This window comes from Dendropsophus ebraccatus, chromosome 9, assembly GCF_027789765.1.
Source record: "Dendropsophus ebraccatus isolate aDenEbr1 chromosome 9, aDenEbr1.pat, whole genome shotgun sequence".
In the NCBI taxonomy this organism is placed as follows: Eukaryota; Metazoa; Chordata; class Amphibia; order Anura; family Hylidae; genus Dendropsophus; species Dendropsophus ebraccatus.
Window position 1 is genome coordinate 73,640,398 of NC_091462.1, and position 22,352 is coordinate 73,662,749.

Here is a 22,352-nt window from a genome sequence, read left to right on the forward strand (position 1 = left end):
AACGGGACTGTCCCGCGGAATCCGGGACGGTTGGGAGGTATGGTATATGATAAATGTGCAGTAAGTGTATGCATGTAAAGTAATTGCATATGATGTATGTATATGTGTATGTGTACATGTGCAGTATGTGTATATGATGTATGTATTTATTATACTGTATGCATGTTCAGTATGGGTGTATATGATGTACAGTATGTGCAGTGTGTATAGGGTGTTTGTATGTATGTGCAGTGTGTATAGGGTGTGTGTGTATGTATATGGGGTGAATATGATGTATGTGCAGTGTGTATAGGGTGTGTGTATGTATATGGGGTGAATATGATGTATGTGCAGTGTGTATAGGGTGTGTGTGTATGCATATGGGGTGAATATGGTGTATGTGCAGTGTGTATAGGGTGTGTGTATGTATATGGGGTGAATATGATGTATGTGCAGTGTGTATAGGGTGTGTGTATGTATATGGGGTGAATATGATGTATGTACAGTGTGTATAGGGTGTGTGTGTATGTATATGGGGTGAATATGATGTATGTGCAGTGTGTATAGGGGTGCGTGTGTATGTATATGGGGTGAATATGATGTATGTGCAGTGTGTATAGGGTGTGTATGTATGTATATGGGGTGAATATGATGTATGTGCAGAGTGTATAGGGGTGTGTGTGTATGTATATGGGGTGAATATGATGTATGTGCAGTGTGTATAGGGGTGCGTGTGTATGTATATGGGGTGAATATGATGTATGTGCAGTGTGTATAGGGTGTGTATGTATGTATATGGGGTGAATATGATGTATGTGCAGAGTGTATAGGGGTGCGTGTGTATGTATATGGGGTGAATATGATGTATGTGCAGTGTGTATAGGGTGTGTATGTATGTATATGGGGTGAATATGATGTATGTGCAGTGTGTATAGGGTGTGTGTGTATGTATATGGGGTGAATATCATGTATGTGCAGTGTGTATAGGGGTGTGTGTGTATGTATATAGGGTGAATATGATGTATGTGCAGTGTGTATAGGGGTGTGTGTGTATGTATATAGGGTGAATATGATGTATGTGCAGTGTGTATAGGGTGTGTGTGTATGTATATGGGGTGAATATGATGTATACACGGGGGGACTACCAGCAGGAAATATTTAACCACCTGGGATGGCGGCCAAATGGGCTAGTGTGTGTGTGTGTGTTAGGGATGTACGATGCACCGAAATATTGATACTACTATCGATATTTTGGGCAAAAAAACGATTTGATACCAGGATTTCCTGGTATCAATACTTTATTTTAAGTTGTGTAATAGAGCAGCTTAACATAAAGTATACCGCAGAGAACACGGCTAGCGGCTAGCTGAGTGCCAGCCATGTTCTCTGTGCCACCCCCAGCCCCCTAGTGTCACCACCTCGGCCCCGCACACTGTTTGGAAAAAAATGCCCGGCTATGATGCTAGGAGTTGTGCACAAGGAGGTATGCTGGGAGTTGTTGTGCACAAGAAGGTATGCTGGGAGTTGTTGTGCACAAGGAGGTATGCTGGGAGTTGTAGTGCAAAAGAAGGTATGCTGGGAGTTGTAGTGCACAAGGAGGTATGCTGGGAGTTGTTGTGCACAAGAAGGTATACTGGAAAATGTTGTTGTGTTGGGAGGCTACTGCAGCAAAACTGCAACTCTGCACAGCAACTCCCAGCATACCTCCTTGTGCAACGCCCCTGGCTAAGAGTGTCCACCTTGCTGTCCAGATAGAAATATCCGATAAAAAAACCATGAGTGAATACATGCAAGGTTCTCTACGCCAACTACTAATGTAGCTCTGCTTTAGTGCAGAGTAGGGAATGCCTGCTCTATGTAATGTCTATGTCTTTGCTATTAGAAAATGACCCATAGTATAAACAATATAAATTCTTACTAAAATGTCAGCTATCTCAGGTATGTGCTCTTGCTCAATGAAACAGTTTGGATAAAATACTATCCACCAGTGCATTCCATTAGCGACATAACAGTACTTACAATAGGTAACATAGTAGAAGAACAAGCCTTCTGAAATAAAGGACTGGAGAGTTGAATTACTTACTGATTCTACGGTTTCATGCTGGGAAAATCCAACAGGTGCAATGCCATAGATGCATACCGTCAAGATGGTGATCAGTAGATGCACAACTGTAATCCAGTAAGTGAAGAATGGCCTGAGAGAACAGAAAACGGGTCATTAAGCTCCCCCGGGCACTGTGCCATGCCTGCCAGGGTCTACATGTTATCATCTCTAAGGTACTATAAAAACTCTTCATTTTCATTATAGACATCAATGCAAAATGATAACTCTGGAATTCCTTTAGGTAAGGTACACATTTTCCTACCCATTCTATTCATTCAGTGCACTTACAAATGTCTGTAGACAGAGACTATCCCACTGCTCCATTTTAACAGAGCAAATATTTGCAGATCCCAGTGTGCAAATGTCTGTACAATACATGAAGAAAGATCATAAAGCAAACTGGCTTACAGTGCATTGTTTCTAATATGAACATGACCGACATGCCAATCGTATACCACAGAATGTTTCCCCTGCCCAGGCAACCCTAGGTAAATCCAGCAACTAATTCAATATCAATGCATATTGCAAGCTCTTGTAGTTTTGCCAGGAATGGTTTCACTACTCCATGCTCAACCCCAAACATAACAATACTGACTAATAATTCCTAAAATCTTACATGTATTTTACATTATGATAACAATAACCACCCATTATATGATTCTGATAAAATATTAAGGATTTATAGAAGTTTCTGATCAGTCTCTGTGTCACCTGCTCTACTATGGCAGTATAGCAGTATAACAGCTGATATAATGGCTAATTGTCCATTGAATTGGAGGAGCTATTACTTTCACATCAGTTCGGTGCCTCTATTGACCAATGGTCTTAATTTTTAATATACTTACAGATTTAAATCTTAGTTTTATTCACATAATCTTTAACTTTCTTAAAAGTTACATTGGTCATGTAAGAAAAAAGTTCTCCATTCTGACAAGCTCATCAATTTTGTTGTACAATGTATGATAGACAAACATAAAAGTCCAGTGTCTCCAAAAGGTAAAACTTGCTTTATTTAAAGGTTTTCTATCACTTTACCAGGTTTAGTTAAAACAAACTGGCACAAAGGGCACAAACAACAGTGGCCATCGCATTTCGCACCTGGAGTTCTTAGTTTACTTGCATTGCTATGTGTTGTCCTCACCCTTACGTGCTCATTCTCCTGCTGTAGTAGTGAGGAAGATCTACAGTCTAAAATGTATAATAATTATAATACATACAAATAGCACTGAGATAATGATAGGCATAATTCTTGGTTGCTTCTATTATTACAACCATGTGTACAGCAATGGTTACTAATGTAAGAAAAAAAACAACAATACAGATTAGTGCCAATACAGTAATACTGCCACCCAATGCCCACATACCGGTACTACCATACAGTGCTCAAAAAGTATCCATACCCATAGCAAATGGCCATTTCATGTCAAATCATTGCTAACATACCATTCCAAGTAATATAAGTATATGTCCCGAAAACTTCTGGCATACAACATCATGCATAGTGGGGGATGGCAGTCTGTGGTGGTGGTGCTTGTGGCAGGGCAGCCTCCAAGAAATAACATTAGGAAGAATCCCGGCACTCACCAAGTTAAATTATGCTTGTTTATTCAGTGCAAAACATCTCTGTACCCTATGATGTTTTGCGCTGAATAAACTAGCATAATTTATCTTGGTGAGTGCCGGGATTCTTCCTATCGTTTCCACATCATGTAGTCCCCAAAATTCCCAAAGGCTTCATACAGCCTCATATAATGCTCACAACAAAGAACAGATAAAGAATCAGTCACATCAATAACTGGACTGTCTATAGTATACATACAATAAAACATGTAACATTAACCATGGAAGCAAATGAATGTAAGAGAACACAAGTCATCTACGCCTCTGCCAGCAATACACACCAATTGGTACACAGAGACTTATTCTGTTACCTTTAAATTGCGCTTACCGGTGATCATCCATATCTTCAATTTGCCTTTTTACATAGCTATCTATTCTCTTGCGATAAGTCCTATTTGTTAATCTTCCCACCATTCCCAGTCCATACGGCCTTTTTTCTTTTGCAAAGAGTTTCCTCACTGGGATAGTTATACGTTGTCCTCGCTTTTGAGGAGCAACACTGACAACTTCTTGGCACAATCGGATTTTTGGCTGTACGAGATGTCCGTCTTTTGTCTTGCGCCACCCTCTTTCCAATGGCCTGGAAACACGCAGAATGTATTTATGCATATGTTAGCTGTGACAAAATCAGACTTTTACTTAAAGGGGTTAGTTGTAGTTTTCTATTGGTAAATCTGATAAAAGATGCATCATACTAAATTAGCCTCTACTTGTTAGCAGATCTCACTCTGTTCATGAGATGAGTCCAGGAAAAAACTCTAAAGGTCCAAAGTTGGTGATAGATTCCCTTTAAAGATTTACACATATATTTTCCATATTCACATGTCCACCTACAGCATTAAGTGGCTTTTTTCTAGTTCACTCTTATCCAAAGCGCTTCCTGTACGCTCAACAGTATCTTCGGCTTTTGCGTTCTGCTCTGCCTCCTTTATGGCAGCCTCTGATGGGGATTCAAACACTTCATCGGGATAACTGGACATATCTTCGTGAAGAGCTCCTTCCTGGTAAACACACAATACTGTAAGGACATGGCATGCCACACATCATGGTTTGCATTAGTACTTCTTGTGGGTCCTGGAGCAAGGAAGTGCTATGATGTCTTTACAATACACAACTGAGTTGGCCAGAGATGTAACCATGATTATTATTATTAATAACTGTTTTATCTAGGGTACTAAAAAGTTGGAAATCTGTTGAGACCATTTATTTTTCCTGCATTATCACAGTGTTTGCTCTAACTTTATTATTATTCTTAGCTCCCCCACACACTTTATCATGACTAACAGATAATCCCCTTTTATAAGATAATGTCTCCTTTCTCTCAGCCTGGTACAGTGCAATCCTGGAAATTCCCCGCTAGAGGCCTTCTGTATATTTGCTCAGAATTTTATATAAAAATCCAAAGATTTAATTCTGTTATCTAATAATGTTACTGAGTTTGTTACAAATGTTTATAGACATTTTTGTTAAGATGAAAATTTCGGCATACACAAATTAGCCATAAGACTAAATAAAACCACCCAGGAGTGGATTCAAAGTAATGGGTAAAATAAAGGAAGGACTTATATGTCCCCTACTTCCACTGAAGCGTATGGGAGCTGCTCTGCCCTTGCCAGGGATTGGACCGTACAGGCTAGCCTTTACGCTGCACACACACTAATGGGTTGCTTTACTGTTTTTCCTTGCTTGGTCAATTTTTGGTAGGCACAATTTGGCTCTTGTCCATATCATTCACATCCTTTCATATTTTAAAGCTTCAAGAACCAACTGATCACTTGCTTCTAACATATTCCAGTATTGACAGCTGTCACTGTCATGAGATGTGTTCAATGCTATTTATAGTGTTATAGTTGGTCAGTATATTCATGTATCTCCAGTTTTGTATTCTATGAAACATTTATGCCCAGGTACTAAATGAAGATGGCCCTTGTAATATAAACAATGTAAAATGGTAAAATGTGGTCCATAAAGGAGATCCACATAAAGCTGCATTTTTTTTTTTTATTTAAAAAATCACAACATGGATGAAGACGTCACTGCTTTATCTGTTCCCCTTTTTATAATTATGGATGAAAAAAATTGATTCAGATTTGTCTTACCCTGGCAAAAAATGATGTATCTAACTCATCTGGAAAATCCATCGTGTCTTCTTCAAGAAAACTAACTGGGGTGAAGCTTCTTCGTTGTATCCTTCGTAGCGTACCTTCTTTTACTGAGCGCCCCTGTATTTTTTAAAAAGGGTCAAACAAATTATGTACCATAAGTACTAAAATGAACAGTCACATCTGTTTATCCAATACATGTCTACACATAGTGGAGCATTACCACTTAAGGCATTCTTCTTCATATAGAACGAGCAAACTTGCTGAAAATTTTAATTTGCACAAACCCGAACAATCGGCATTTGAATCCCGCTGCCTGAAGATGCAACATGGGTTTGTGCAAACTCAAACTTTTAGCAAGTTCGCTCCTCTCTAGTAATCTATAGTTTCTGCAAATGTATTTTACGTGTAGGAATGGAAATGACAAAACCTTTGTGCTCAGAACAGCAATTGTCTCTTTTGTTGCTCTACTATTATTGATAATGTTATATCAATTGTTATATGTATATCAATAGTCATTACTTTAAATCCTATTTAAAGGTTTTTTTTAAAGAAAAGAAGGCTGAACCTTATATGGAGCTTACACCATAACAAAACAATAAAGGATTTTGTGTGCCACTTCCATGGTGTCAGATTGCATTGTATGGCCATGACCACACAATGGGCGAGATTTATCAAACTGGTGTAAAGTAGAATTGTCTTAGTTACCCCTAGCAACCATACAGATTCCACTTTTCATTCCTCAAAGATTATTTAAAAAATGAAAGATGGAATCTGATTGGTTGCTAGGGGCAACTAAGACAATTCTACTTTACATTAGTTTGATAAATCTCCCACAATGTCTCTTTTTGGCCATTTGACCAACGTTGAATTGAATGGCAGTTGTTTATGGAATAATGCCCAATGTTTTGAAATAACAGACACAAAATTATGGTCGTCCAAAAAACATCTGTCAAACGACCAAAAAATGTGTGATCGTGGCCTACAAGTGATTTTTTATTTTGTTGCTCTTTTACTATTCAGCTTTTTCTTATTTTGAATAATTCGCTATCAACACTGTTTTGAACTTGAAACAGTATGCAGGAAGTGTAACTAAAATTCATAAAATACACTGAAAAGTCAGGAATGTTCCCCCACCTTGTTGTTAGTAATCTGAACTGCAGTAGTTGCCATACCATAGGATGAATAGTAGTGTCATGTATCAGACTATCTACACAAAGGAGACTCCATAGAGTGGAGTGAGACAACAGAAACTCAACACTATGTCTCTACGCAGGATAACTTGGAACCTCTGTGGGCCCTGTAGTAGTTATGCTCATGAGGGTATTGTCATGTAGCTCATTCGTAGATGAGAAGAATATACCTAATTCATGCGAGTCCTTACCTTAACAAGGGCAGCTGCTGCCCTAAAGCTCATCTTGGCTACAGACTCTTTTTTCCGTCTTCTAGGAAATCGGTTGAATCCAGATCTTGAGCTTGTAAATGAACAGAGAGAAGTTGCTCCTGGAGTAATAGGTGTATGTGGCATACTGTAGCCATCGGTGTCTTCCACCATTCGGAAAGCACGCCCTCTTGCCAAAGGATCTATAATCTACACATATAATTATTATTCATCATGTACAAAGAAAGGCATTGATGTTGTGTGCAGTGCAACCATAAAAGACCATACCTTCTGCATATTAAACTGTGTTGGTCCCACATAAAGAGGAGGTGGTGTTTCTGTACTTGTTAAGGATATGTTATCTTGGCTGGGAAGATCCATTTCTCTTATGACCTGTGGTTTTAACTTTCCATATCTCTGGCTGCAATGTCTAAGGCTTTTTCTTTGCCATTTCTGAGTGGAATCACTGTCTTTACTTACTCCAAACCAGTCAGCAGTGCCCCTGCAATGAAAAAATATGTGAAAGCAACAAGTGTAGAATTAAAGAGTACTTGTCATTAGAAATACATTTGACATGTCACTGAGACATGTCAAAAGTTTTGAACAGTCAAGGTACAAGTCTGAGTACACAGGAGATCCGGGGGATGACCATGCTGCCTCGCGTCTTTGACCTGGATGGTCCTGTAGACTTACATTATGTGGCCATCCAGGTCACATAACACAGAAAAGAATGCACGGCACACAGAATTTTTCCAGCTCGTTCTCCTGATTAGTTGCGTTTGGAACACTCAGTCTCTATGACATGTTAAAAGTTTTTACCAATGACAGGTACTCTTTTAAAGTGTGATGTTCTCCATAGGTCTGAATACATATATCTCAGAGTAAATAAGTGCTGATGGCAAGGAAAACAAAATCCACTAGACTGGATGAAAAAATCCTGACTTGTCAATAAAAGTTATTGAGTTATTTATAAACCCAACTCTCTTTCAACTCATTGACTCACGGCTGGACGGAAACTGTAATACATCATTTTTATGTACCTATTGTTCATCACTATTAGAGACTGGAGACTCGAGGATGATCACAATAATTACTAGAGAGGAAGTCTGCAGTGTAAAATATTTCCCAAGATGAAATAACAACAATTTTCAGCTCTAACTTGCTACTACCATTATTTAAAAACTCCATTAAAACACCACTCCAGACCACTGTACCTATAAAATGCAAAGGGGTATGACTTTAAAGGTAGATATATGCTGCTTAAATTATGGTCATCATGAAACCCTGACAGGCTATTTAATTACTACTCATTACTATTACAACTATGTTTTAGTCTAAAACCTAGCTGTGGCATTGGGGAAGTGTCTGGGAGGCGGTCTTTCTGAATTCTCCCTGACCTTCACTATTTGGGTATGTACCACCTCCCAGATACTTCCCCTTTACAACCTGGTACAGACTTAGAGAGTGCCCCATCCATGATGACTTACAATCTACGGAGAAAAGGAGAACAGAGACTGTAGAAAAGGCTAAATGTATGTCCACTATTAGCTGTGTACATAAGGCTACAGTATGTTCACACAACATCTTCTTATGCAAAATAACATCCGTTGTTTTTGACATGATGGGTGCTGTTTTACAATGGTGGTTGTAAATAATATTTATGAACATTTTACAACTGACATTATCAAACAATGGCCATTATGAAAGCCTTTCTTTAACTCCATTGAGAGATAATGGCTCATTAAGGGTATGTTCACACTGAGTAAAAGCGAAAAAGCTAGCCCCCACCGTGGAATCCTGCCTGCCGGAGAGCAGAGGCACGGGACATCCCACAGACACACTAAAGCAGGCAGGATTCCATAGTGGGGGCTCCGCTGTGGAATTCCGCTGCTTTTACTTAGTGTGAACATACCCTAACAATGTTCCAGGTTAACACTTTTTATTCTTTAAAACAATTCCAATCAGAGCTATTGAGAAATAACATTTTCTCAGGAGATTTTGAAATGTACCTGTTGTTTCAAAACTTCTGAATTTTAAAATTGTGCATAGTTTTGTTACATGAACCCTTGAGCGAAGCTGTTTGCAAGTGTTATACACACTTCGACTGTGGAGGACAGCCCCTATTCAAAATCCCTCCTTCTTTCTGCAATGCCATGACATTAGGCTTAGAAAAAGTGCACAGGGCTAAACAGACTGGCATTGTGCTGTAGAATAGTTTACCGTATACTACTGTAGATGGAATGTATGGGAGTGAAGTAGGATATCAATACACTTGGTTTATAAGGTGCTATGTGAGCACAAAGGAAACAAATTGAAGCAGGGCGAACCACAGCCAGGAAGGGGGTCCTGGAGAAAGGGTTACATTAGGAGGCAGCAATGTACAGTTGAACAGTTGCCTACAGCTTTATCGATGGTAAGAGATAAAATGGAGGCCTTGATTTACCTTTCAGGCACAGCCTGGCCCTGCAGAAGTACAGTGTGGACCCTCTGAAGGAGGGAAACAGGATCAGATTGCATGCACACAGTCCAGGCTGTGTCCCCTGCATCCAAGCCCGCCCCCACTTCCTGTGTTCTATCTTGCTCTTTCAGCTGCTAGACATGGAATTGCCCTAACAGGCAGTGGAAAATAATTTGAAGTGAAAAGGAAACAACTAGTGGCCAATACTTAACAGCTTTTTTTTCTGGTGTAAGGAGTCGTTCCTGTTAAATCGACAAATATGTTGAACTATCAACAGGGTTTCAATGAAAAAAATCCCTTAACAACAAGTCATATCTTACCTTGTACTGTTATTGCTATATATATATATATATATATATATATATGTGTGTGTGTGTGTGTGTGTGTGTGTATGTATTATTAAATGTGATACTGGAAACGAACTCTAATATGACCCACATGTTAAATGAGTTATGGCATATGTATATTTTTAGTAGACTACTGATTTTGTCACTGAATGGCATTCAGATCTCGGTCATGTGCTGTATTATCTAGGCCTGCTGCCAGCTGGGAGAAATTCCTGGATGATGATATTTGTTGTGCTACTTCTCTGTAAGAGGAACTCCAAACACACTAAAGAGTTGCTTGCATTTTTTTCTTTCTTATAATATCAGATGTAACCTATAGTGAAAGAATGATCTGGTTTCTATCATGTCACTTAGATGTTATCTAATATACAGACTAGTATTTAACAGGTGATGAATACAAGCATCAGCTTACATAACAGCTCTCAGTGAGAAAGATCCCTATTCACAGGTATCCATAGTTCATCTGACAGTGAATGGAGAACTCTTTTTCTTGCAGATTAGGGTTCACACACAGCAAAATAAAAGCTTAAAGTGTCACTGTCGTTAAATTTTATTTTCAGAAATCAATAGTCCAGGCGATTTTAAGAAACTTTGTAATTGGGTTTATTAGCCAAATATGCCATTATCTGCATGTAAAAAGCCTTTTCCCCAGGCCCCCCCTCCTCTCTTTTCTGTCATCTACTGCTCAGAATCAGGAAATCTTGACTGTTTTTTCATCAGTCGGATCTGTCTGGTCTATGAAGAGGGGAGGGGGGAGGGGGAAGGAGCGAGATTAGCACAGCTGAGAGCCAAGAAAAAAGGATTGCTCAGCGGGGGAGCTATTCACAGTGCTATTCAGAGGTCAGAGAGGTCAGTGGTGACTGTCAGAGGAGAGAGCCCGTGATGTGAATGTAAATTAACTCTTTGTTGTCCTGTTTTGCTGCCCCTACTTTCTCTCTCCATAGGAAAACCATAAACACAGAGGGAGAGCTTCAAACTGCTTTTTCATGATAAAAATTATTTTTTTGGCTAATAAAACCAATTACAAAGTTTCTTAAAATCGCCTGTACTATTGATATCTGCAATAAAAATTTTAACGACAGTGACACTTTAATATGGCTGTGATTGTCAGTAAAAATGTGAAACAACATGTGAATGGATGGACAAAAAACATTATTTGGACGGTTGTAATCATTACATTATTCAATATGGTGCACTGCCATCCAATTTTTGATTAACTTCATATTGAAAACACATCTGTATTTTTACTTGAAAGTTACGACCATATTTTACGGTGTCTGAAAATAGCCTTAAAAGCGTGTAATCATAACTTCTTTATTATCTTCCCCCACACCCCTGCCTGCCTGGGATAGACCTTTTAAAAGACTGAATCCGAAATTTCTTACACAATTACTCAGGTTGCAAAAAATTAAGTGACTGACCACTTGTAGACTGACCACGTGTAGATGCCACCATAAGTACCATTACAAATAACCTTAGGAGTAACTGTGAATTTCAGGTTTACTAAGCTTATATAATAGAACTTTTTTTTTTTTTTTTATATTAGTATGGGTTTGGATCGCCAAAATTCATTAGGAGTATGGCATGATTAAAACCACCCTATTTTACTGCTTTCTTGTCATTTATTTTATGTTTTTAAATTAGTCTTCAGAATAATATTATTTTATAAGCTGAAACGTTGAGTCTATGTAATTGGTTGCGTTGAAACTCTGCTCTTAGCCTAGGTGACAAAAGAAGAATAATGACACAAATAAAAAATATATCTGCAACCAACTCGCGTACGACAGTGATTTTATTCATTTCTAATCCTTCAAACCTTTACTATACTATTGGTTTACATAAAATACTCTTATCCTGTGCGTTTTATTGCTTCCACTGAAACATTTATCAGAATTAATAGACATGCAAGGAAGTTAATTCACGTCAAACCAATTGTTTATTAGCCATGTGAGTCCAGTCAAATGTTATAAACTATAATAAAAAAATTTCCAACAGAAAAAAAAAATCATGCAGAATTGCAGCACCCTACATGCACTTCAAAATCTACCTGCAAAAAAAAGTAGAGATTCTCTGACGTTTCCTATAATATATAGGTCTCCTGCGTGCCAGATGCCCCTTTACTGGCATGGTGCTGATTCTGTCAAATGTGACATGCTTCCTTTCAGGAAAAATACGAGAGACATATTGGTGAACATAACAAGACTAATTCAAAGTGTATTTTGCAGCTTCTGTCAGAGGTGTACAGTACATTGGGGGGATTTTTTTTTGTGGGCTATTTGTTTCCATTCAAGTGAGGATGGGGAGAAACAGAAACCAGCTAATGATAAAAAAATATATAAGTGTGTTTTTATGGTTTTGATGGCAGCGAAATGGTGCAGTTATTTCGCGTGATTGAAAAAGCTACACAACAACCTCTCTTGACCAATGGATCACAGAAGTTAGGGCGATGGACAGAATAGAAGAGATTGTGGCAGAGGAACATGGCTGGTCTGAGAATGTGACAACATCTGGTTCTCCTGGTGTCAGTTTATGGACTCACCTGAATTTATACTATTCATCAATTGAGCCCTCTGAAGTTCTAACCCACTTTTCAGGGGACTACCCTGAAAGGATGTCAACATTGGGCTGATCATGATTTATTATATTTACTTCACTTAATACATATCATCTTATTTTATCAGCTTATTTTAGCTTTCACGTGTCACTATAAAGACTTGAGATAAAGGTGAAAACTCTACAAATCCCCCCTCCTTTTTCCCTACTCCCCTCCCTCCTTTTCTTCATTTACACTCACACTTCTCTCTCTCGTAATTACCCTCAGCATTCCTTTTACCCCCAACGATCGATAGCAAACTAGAGCTACCTGAAATCGACACTATGATAGTCGTTAGTTACGATCATTACAAGGATCATTTACTCTATAGCTCATGATCTACCTTTACTTACTGCGAAGATTAACAAACGATTAACAATGATTTTAGGTTCAGCTTAAAAGATGCGATCAACGACACATGATCAATTATATGATCTCATTGTTTAAATCTGAACAATATAATGACTTTTTGCACAAAAATGATCCTGTGTAATAGGGTCCTAGTTACATAAGTGTTAAATACTGTTTTATCTAATACAGGCTATTAACCCTCAGATGTTATTTCTTACTTGAGGATATATTTGAGCCCAAGCAGTTTACTTCTATTTTGTAATGCATTTTATATGTGTTATTTTAAAGCAAGTGTACCATCAGTACATTCCAGGGAAGCTGGTGCCACGGTCCTTTTTATGAACCAAGAACGATTCCCGCGTACAGCGCCATGCTATTCCCTTGCAACGGCAAGGGGTGAAGCACTGGAGATGGGCCGGCACCTCTATGACGCAGCTCCATTAGAATTAATGGGGTTTCCTCCCACTGGGGGCAGGCCGGCGCCGTTCTATCCATGTGCAAAGCTTAAAGGGGTTATCCAGCGCTACAAAAACATGGCCACTTTTCCCCCTACTGTTGTCTCCAGTTCAGGTGCATTTTAAAATTAAGCTCCATTTACTTCAATGGAACTAAGTTTCAAAAACACCCAAACTGGAGACAACAGTAGGGGGAAAGTGGCCATGTTTTTGTAGCACTGGATAACCCCTTTAAAGCGAATGTACCAATGGTACATTCACATTTTAAGTGACGTTTCTGGATTCTATTTGTACCAGGGTTTACTATTCAAACCACTTTTCTTTGTATTACATTATAACTTAATGGGATGTCACTAAAAACTGATAATACATAAATTACTCAGCATATCCGGGTGAATTACTCAGCATATCCGGGTGTTCTGTATGTACAGCCCCTATGCAGACCTTGGATTCTCTATGGAAACAAACTGCAAACAACCTGTGTGGTCTGATTCAGCAGTGATACTAACAATCACCTGTCCCCATGAAGTAGGGGAAGATAAAAGGATCAGTCTATCCAGAAGTCTGTTTTTCTTGAGCTACAGACACAGAAGGGATATTTTAATCAAAGCTATTTGCAAACTTTGTTTTATTTTCATCTTAGATGCACAGGAGCAGAGAAAGACTGGTTGCATCAGTGAACATAACCTTCACACCCCATCTTAGCAAAACCACTATGAAGTTTATTTTTCTCTGTGTGATGACTATTAGGCTATGTTCACACGATGTAAGAGACCGGCCGGGTCACGGAACGGCTGGTCTGTGCAAAGATCATCTTTCCGGCCGCAGTGTTCTGATGCAGGCCCGCATCAGAACTCTCATAGCACACAATGAAGCAAGTGGCCGAAGCCGCTTGCTTCATTGTGTGAACTGACAGGTCTTTCTACGGCCTCAGAAAACTGACATGTCAGTTCTTTGCGGCGCCGCATGGGATCCCGGCTGGAGCATATTCTATGTGTATACGCTCCGGCCGGGATCCCATAGAAGGAAAGGCAATGTACATACACGTGCAAGTATGGCCGATGGCAACAACGGCCATACTTTTACATAGTGTGAACATAGCCTTACAATTGATGATACTAAAAAACAACAACAAATATTATGACAATTGTTACCTTTTAATGGTCTGGGTGATTGAGGTCTGTCGTTGTAAGATTGGCCGCTTCGAGTCATTGGGAGGAGAAGGAATTCTTGTGTTCTCAACTGGCATACTCACACTTCTTAAAAATGTCTGGCGCTTGAAGGGCTGGAAGTAGAGATGTTTTTATTGTAACAATTGCCCAATGTGTTTTAATCACATATTTCATTCAGCAAATGATTCACACAACATATATAATACATTAGGTTAAGTGTATAAATTTTACAAAAACTGTAGATGCAGATTTATTTTGATTCAAAATCGATTGCTGCTACCTCCTGAAGTAAGGCCATTTGATCACATGCATTCTGCATCACCTCTAACATTGAAGGGGTTCTCCATAAAAACTGCTGCTTGCTAGGGCTAGTGAATGCTTAACACTGTACTAACCTTGCCTGTTCCAGTGCTGATGATGCCTGATGATGCTCTGCAGAAGAGCAGAGCATCATCAGGCATCATCAGCACTGGAACAGGCAAGGTTAGTACAGTGTTAAGCATTCACTAGCCCTAGCAAGCAGCAGTTTTTACTGCTGATATTCTGAGGACTCTGCAGTGATTGGCTGCAGTGGGTTTAGCGTGCCATCAAGAGGGGCCAGACCTCAGGTCATCAAAGTAGGGACTAGGGACTGCTGAACTAGATGAGGCAGCAGTTTTGGAATCACAGAACCCCTTTAACTAACAAGATTATGTATGAGATAAAATAACTGTGTTTTATATAAAAAACTCGGTTTATGTGAGGTCAGCTCTCAAGAAGGCAATTTTAAATGACTATAAAATAAGCAGTTTTTATAGTAAAGGTTTTAGGCTATTTTTACACTGCATCTCACAGTTTTTGCCCAAAATACACATCAAGGAGGGCCCTGTTACCCAATTATTGTCATCTATAATACAAAAAAAATTATGCATTGTAAGGCTATGTTCACATTATGTAAGAGACCGGCCGTTCCGTGACCCGGCCGGGTCACAGAATGGCCGGTTTAAGAAAAGATCATCTTTTCGGATGATCTTTAGCGCTGCTTTGTTCTGATGTAGGCGCATTGTGCGCACCCGCATCAGAACTCCCCACTACACACTATGGAACGTGCAGCCGGAGCAGCTCGCTCCACAGTGTGCTATGACAGGATTTTCTGTGGCCGCTATTCAATGAATGACATGGGGGGGGGGCACTTTTTTGCTGGGACCGGGGAGGAGGTGAGTGGACGTCTTTTCCCTCAGTCACCTCCTCCCCGGTCCCAGCAAAAAAGTGCCCCCCCCCCCATGTCATCCATGTGTTCCAGTGGCGGGTCCCGCATTGCGGCGCTCCGGTGCCTGGTTCCCGGACCTGAGACTTTTCTTTGTTCAATATATGGGCTAACCAGTGATTTTCCCAATTCCTCTAAAAAAATTTCCCATTCTTCTTTTATACAGTTTATTTTTGTTCCAATTTGGATCTATTTCACGCCATAACACAAATGCATTGTGCGCCGACACATCAAGAATATTGTAAAAAACAACCAATGGCCACCGATTAGTTTTGCGTTTACAGGTGTAAGTGCCTATGAGTTGATCTAGAGTATCACCTGCCCCTTTAGTGGCATTGTAATGTAACATCATGTCTGGCTTTCTGTCGTCTCGGTTACTGATTGACCAGAATGAGATTATAACTCCTTTATTTTTTTCAAAAAATGCTTGGAGATTAGTATAAAAGGCTATCGGTCATTTTTGACCTAACAGTACAAGAGTAAAAAAAGACGTGGAGCAAAAAGTAAACAAAAAATAAATAAATAAAAACTGCTATTAGTAAGAACCCCTCAAATGAGGAAAAGTCAATGAACCACAAGTTTCAAAACCGCATAATGAATATTTTAAAAAATATCAAATTTCAAATTCGGTAATTTTTGACTGAACAGAACAGCAGGTTTAAGTACCGCAGGAATCACGGCCGTTGTAACAACGGCCATGATTTCTGCCGAACTTACGTAGTGTGAACATAGCCCAACTGTATGAAGCTGTATGGAATAGCGCAGCAGCCTGAGCCACCTATTACAGAGCACCCCACTATCCATAAGGAGGCCTCATAAGGCCGTCAGAGGATATGTATACCATAAAAGCCAGATTTATTTATTTATTTTTTTATTTTGGAGCATTTGTTAAATAGGGGACATGAACATAGTGTGAAAATAGCTTAAGTTTAATGACACAATATATTTCCAGCACTAAATTCTCTGGGCAGCAAAGCAGCTAGTAGGACTAATACTAAGAAGGCACCATGACACTACTGAGGTAAAGCCAAGGTCTGAATCTATAACAGATGTAATATGTCTTTATTATTCCAGAACAGTGGAGCTGGAGCTAAACACTGAAGCTGAATCATGTTCTCTGTAAATAACCTCAACCAGCACCCATCCACATCATTCATAATGACCACTCAGAGGAAATTAGGAAACATGTCCAGGTCATTGCGAGCACTAGACCACACTCACGGCCATGTTATTATGTATTCAAGGGTCGCCCTAGGCTGATGAATGGGTCAAAGCAGTCTTCCTCCAATTGTGAATAATGAAGGCAACATAAGCCGACTGTCAGCATGATCTGGTACTGTGTCGACATTTGTTCATCAGTTTAGCACCACACTATTTTGGAACATAATAACAAAGCATAATTTTGTACCTATATTATATTTTGCAACAAAAGTCCATTAATAGTTGTTTTTTCCATTTATCAAGTTATTGTGTGTTTTGCTTGGTGCACAACGGAAAACATTATAAATACACCTAAATGAGTATCTGTTGACGCGGGCGCTCCTTTTCAATATTAGAATTTGTTTATGAGTGCCTATTTCCTCTCTTTGTCCAGGGTACTATACTGAAATACTGTGTGTAGCACACGACTGGAGAAAGGGGGTCATATTATGTTTTTCAGAACCCGGCTTACATCAGAGTTATAACTGGCCAGGCATTCTCATATTTGCATTCTACAATTTAACCCCTTTCTGTCCAGGAGCTTTGCCACCTTTCTGGACAGGCACATTTTTAAGTTTCAGCTATGAGCCAGTTTTATAGCAGACTGTTCTATTCCTCTGCCAACCTACATGTAATTTTGTTTTTGAGAACATACACAGCTTTCATTTTGTAATAAAAAAAAAGTGAAAATTGAAATAAGTGAAGAAAAAAAAGGGCAGGGATGCTGGTGGTACGGTCCTTTTTTTGAACCGCCGCCGGCCCCCAGCTCAATTAGACATTGATTCTAATAGAGCCGCGTCAAAGAGGGGAGGGGTCTTGTTACACTGGGGGCCGGCAGACCAACCCCCTGTGCTTCATACTGGGCCGGTTCTCAGGAATGGACTGCCACCCTGCGCGGGGACCGGGCAGTGGTTAAAAAAGAGGAACGGACCAGCGGCATTCCCACACCAATCCATTTGTGTAAAAAAAAAAAAAAGTGATGTACCTGATGGTACATTCGCTTTAACTCTGATGTATACAACGTGAGCATCAGCCAAAATCAGGGTTTGTGCATCGGGAGTTTTCCCATATGTAAGCTATGTTTCCGCTATGTCTATTTTTGGCCGCTTGAGGCTAAATAACAGCCATTATTTCATAATGATGGTCTTCATTCGTAGGGTTTGTTCACACGCGGTAAAATAAAAGTTTAAAATAAAACAATGTGTGAACAGATTCTCACACATTATTATGTATTTAGCAATTTTAGGTTGTTATACATTGAGCATGTTCATTATTTGGATGGCCGTGATAAATTACTACCATTATTCTATACAGTCTGTGCACTGCCCTTCAAATTCCCATAGATTTCAATGGAGCACATTATTATAGTACTTGAAAAGCACTATATTGTAATCCGTATTCTTCTTCTTCTTCTTCCGTTTCTTCTTCCAGCCATTTTTCTGCGCGTAATACAGCCCGAACCGCTTTGCGCACAGACTCCGTTCAAACTGCGTTTCGAAGCCCTCGGCGGTGTGTGGTGTGCTATTTTTCGTTTCGATCGGATTTGTCGTTTTTAAGAAATTTACGTTTAAAGACCCCAAATTTCCCATAGAAAATAATGGCCACACTCTAACTGCTGACAGCCAATCACAGCACATATGCAAATAGCTGAAATATAGCAGCCAATAGGAACTCTAAGGTCTCGTCATGCATTGTATCACACCATCCACAGTCACATGTACACTATTGGCCAATAGAAGATGTAATATATGGAAGGTCCTTAACCATTTTGTCTCCCTGACATGAGTAAGATTGTCATGGTAACCGAGCAATGGTCTTTACCATTATAAGTAGCAGAGGTCAGTCAGTAAAATAGCAGAGCTGAGGCAGCCATGTAGCAGGTACGGGATCCAAGCTGCTCTTAAAGGGACGGTACCCAAGCCGCTCTTAAAGGAACGGTACCCAAGTCGCTCTTAAAGGGACCCAAGCCGCTCTAAATGGGTCCCTTTAAGAGCGAACTAAGTACCTGTAAAAGCGACCCGGGTCCCTTTAAGAGCGACCTGGGTCCCTTGAGGAGGGAAATGGGTCCCTTTAAGAGCGAAATATGTCCCTTTAAGAGCGACCTGGGTCCCTTTAAGAGTGATCTGGGTCCCTTTAAAGGAAATATTTCACTCTTAAAGAAACCCATTTCGCTCTTAAAGAGCGACCTGGGTCCCTTTAAGAGTGAAATATGTCCCTTTAAGAGCAACCTGGGTCCCTTTAAGAGAGAAATATGTCCCTTTAAGAGCAAAAATCGGTCCCTTTAAGAGCGACCTTGGTCCCTTTAAGAGCGAAATATGTCCCTTTAAGAGCAAAATGGGTCCCTTTAAGAGCGACCTTGGTCCCTTTAAGAGCGACCTGGGTCCCTTTAAGAGCGAAATATGTCCCTTTAAGAGAAAAATGGGTCCCTTAAGAGCAACCTGGGTCCCTTTAAGAGCAAAATATGTCCCTTTAAGAGCGACCTGAGTCCCTTTAAGAGCGACCTGGGTCCCTTTAAGAGCAAAATGGGTCCCTTTAAGAGCGAAGTATGTCCCTTTAAGAGCAAAATGGGTCCCTTTAAGAGCGAAATGGGTCCCTTTAAGAGCGAAATATGTCCCTTTAAGGGCAAAATGGGTCCCTTTAAGAGCAACCTGGGTCCCTTTAAGAGCGACCTGTGTCCCTTTAAGAGCAACCTGGGTCCCTTTAAGAGCAAAATGGGTCCCTTTAAGAGCGAAATATGTCCCTTTAAGAGCAAAATGGGTCCCTTTAAGAGCAACCTGGGTCCCTTTAAGAGCGACCTGTGTCCCTTTAAGAGCGAAATATGTCCCTTTAAGAGCAAAATCGGTCCCTTTAAGAGCGACCTTGGTCCCTTTAAGAGCTAAATGTGTCCCTTTAAGAGCAAAATGGGTCCCTTTAAGAGCTAAATATGTCCCTTTAAGAGATAAATCGGTCCCTTTAAGAGCGAAATATGTCCCTTTAAGAGATAAATCGGTCCCTTTAAGAGCGAACTTGGTCCCTTTAAGAGCGAAATATGTCCCTTTAAGAGCGAAATATGTCCCTTTAAGAGCAAAATGGGTCCCTTTAAGAGCGACCTGGGCCCCTATAAGAGTTACCTGGGCCCCTTTAAGAGCAAAATGGGTCCCTTTAAGAGCGAAATATGTCCCTTTTAGAGCGAAATATGTCCCTTTAAGAGCAAAATCGGTCCCTTTAAGAGCGACCTTGGTCCCTTTAAGAGCGACCTGGGTCCCTTTAAGAGCCAAATATGTCCCTTTAAGAGCAAAATGGGTCCCTTTAAGAGCAACCTGGGTCCCTTTAAGAGCGACCTATGTCCCTTTAAGAGCGACCTATGTCCCTTTAAGAGCGACCTATGTCCCTTTAAGAGCGACCTATGTCCCTTTAAGAGCGACCTGGGTCCCTTTAAGAGCGACCTGGGTCCCTTTAAGAGCGACCTGGGTCCCTTTAAGAGCGAAATATGTCTCTTTAAGAGCAAAATGGGTCCCTTTAAGAGCGAAATATGTCCCTTTTAGAGCGAAATATGTCCCTTTAAGAGCAAAATCGGTCCCTTTAAGAGCGACCTTGGTCCCTTTAAGGGCAAAATGGGTCCCTTTAAGAGCAACCTGGGTCCCTTTAAGAGCGACCTGTGTCCCTTTAAGAGCGAAATATGTCCCTTTAAGAGCAAAATGGGTCCCTTTAAGAGCAACCTGGGTCCCTTTAAGAGCGACCTATGTCCCTTTAAGAGCGACCTGGGTCCCTTTAAGAGCAACCTGGGTCCCTTTAAGAGCGACCTGTGTCCCTTTAAGAGCGACCTGGGTCCCTTTAAGAGCGACCTGGGTCCCTTTAAGAGCGAAATATGTCCCTTTAAGAGCGAAATATGTCCCTTTAAGAGCAAAATGGGTCCAATGTCTGGGACCCAAGTCACTCTTATAGGGACGGGAGCCATGTCGCTCTTAAAGGAATGGGATCCAAGTTTCTCTTAAAGGGAAGTCACTGGTAAAGGGGCGCTCTTTTCAAGCACTATGTATTTTCCTGGAAATGCAAATCTAGTTATATTAAAAATACGTCAAGGTTTTTAGCTAAAAATTACGGCTGTATTTTACCTTTATTTTTTACAGTGTCTGAACATAGCCCGAACAAGTAAAAATTATTTCCTTAAAAACATGACAGTAAAGCTATATCCAAACACCATAATATAAAGGTTTTACTGTTTGAAACGTATTTTCAATCTAATAATGCGGAAATGAAATGGGAATGGGAAATTGGATGGCAGTGCACACACCATACAGCTGTGCTTGATTATGACTGTCCAAATAATGAACATGCTCATTATTTATCACCTTCTTTTGTAAAATACTTACATTTTTTTCATCTGTTTACACATTGTTTTATTTCCACTCAAGATTACATTGGTATTTAGGTTTTACTTTCTTATGTGTGAACCTAGCCTAAGTGATGCACAGAAATATCTTTTACTGATCTCTGGTGGGCACAGCATGCAATAGTATCCAGACCCTTTCCTAAGGCCATGTTTGACACAAAACTTGCACTTTTCCTAGGGAGTCCAATAATTTTCTGTTGCAGAGAAAATGTCGGAAAAAGTGTTTTTTTTACAGAATTCTGTATGACTCAATTCTCACAGGGATAGTACCGGATGGATAAAACAGAGCCATAATGACTTCTTCCTGGCACTAAAGAAAAGTACCCTGGTCTCCAGATTTCTCTTCTTAAGTGTTGCTCATAACATAGTGTCACAGTGACACAGATCACAATGTGTTAGCATACAGGACTATGCGAATATACTACACAAATACAATAAAAACGTCAAATAGTAACTGTGTGAAGGGATTTTAAAAATGTACAAAAATAAAGTTTTAAGGTTACACAGTGATTTATATGTAATCCTCAACAGCATATAAAATACTATTTGTCCAACTTAATATAAGACCGCCTTCAGCCACATCAATGACAGAATAAAAAAGTCACGGCTGCTGAAATGCCAAGAGGCAAAAACAAAACAGAACACGTTTAGCTAGTCATTCTGACCTAAATAAACCTAGTTATAGAGGAGGATAAAGGGGTTGATTGGCCCTAGTAAATCTTTAGTTATAGGCTCGGGTTAAAAAGAAGTTTTTCTTGCCTGCTAATTCCCCAGTGTTGCTGTCCCGATGATACCTGGTCCTGGCTGAGCAGCACTTCCTGCTTACGTGCCGCTCATTTAGCCAATCTGTGACATTAGCCATGACCCACTTCACACAGTGATTAGCTCAGCCAGTGTTTTCTGTCAGGGAGGTGGCAAAAGAAGGTGAGTATATTTTAAAGCCAGCCCAAGCTCAAAATGAAACCTTTTGTG

At 40.0% G+C, this 22,352-nt stretch overlaps 1 protein-coding gene across 2 annotated transcripts in view; it reads right to left on the reverse strand.

Annotated features, from left to right (window-relative positions):
• RHBDF1 (rhomboid 5 homolog 1) overlaps positions 1-22,352 on the reverse strand; it is a 111,064-nt gene that overhangs the window by 30,648 nt on the left and 58,064 nt on the right. For both annotated transcript variants that reach the window (XM_069983644.1, XM_069983643.1), the window contains exons 3-9: positions 14,545-14,675; positions 7,475-7,688; positions 7,190-7,396; positions 5,803-5,925; positions 4,538-4,704; positions 4,032-4,283; positions 2,063-2,174 (exon numbers count right to left, since the gene is read on the reverse strand). In XM_069983644.1, the coding sequence (XP_069839745.1) occupies positions 2,063-2,174; positions 4,032-4,283; positions 4,538-4,704; positions 5,803-5,925; positions 7,190-7,396; positions 7,475-7,688; positions 14,545-14,675 (1,206 nt within the window). The remainder of the gene's footprint in view (positions 1-2,062; positions 2,175-4,031; positions 4,284-4,537; positions 4,705-5,802; positions 5,926-7,189; positions 7,397-7,474; positions 7,689-14,544; positions 14,676-22,352) is intronic.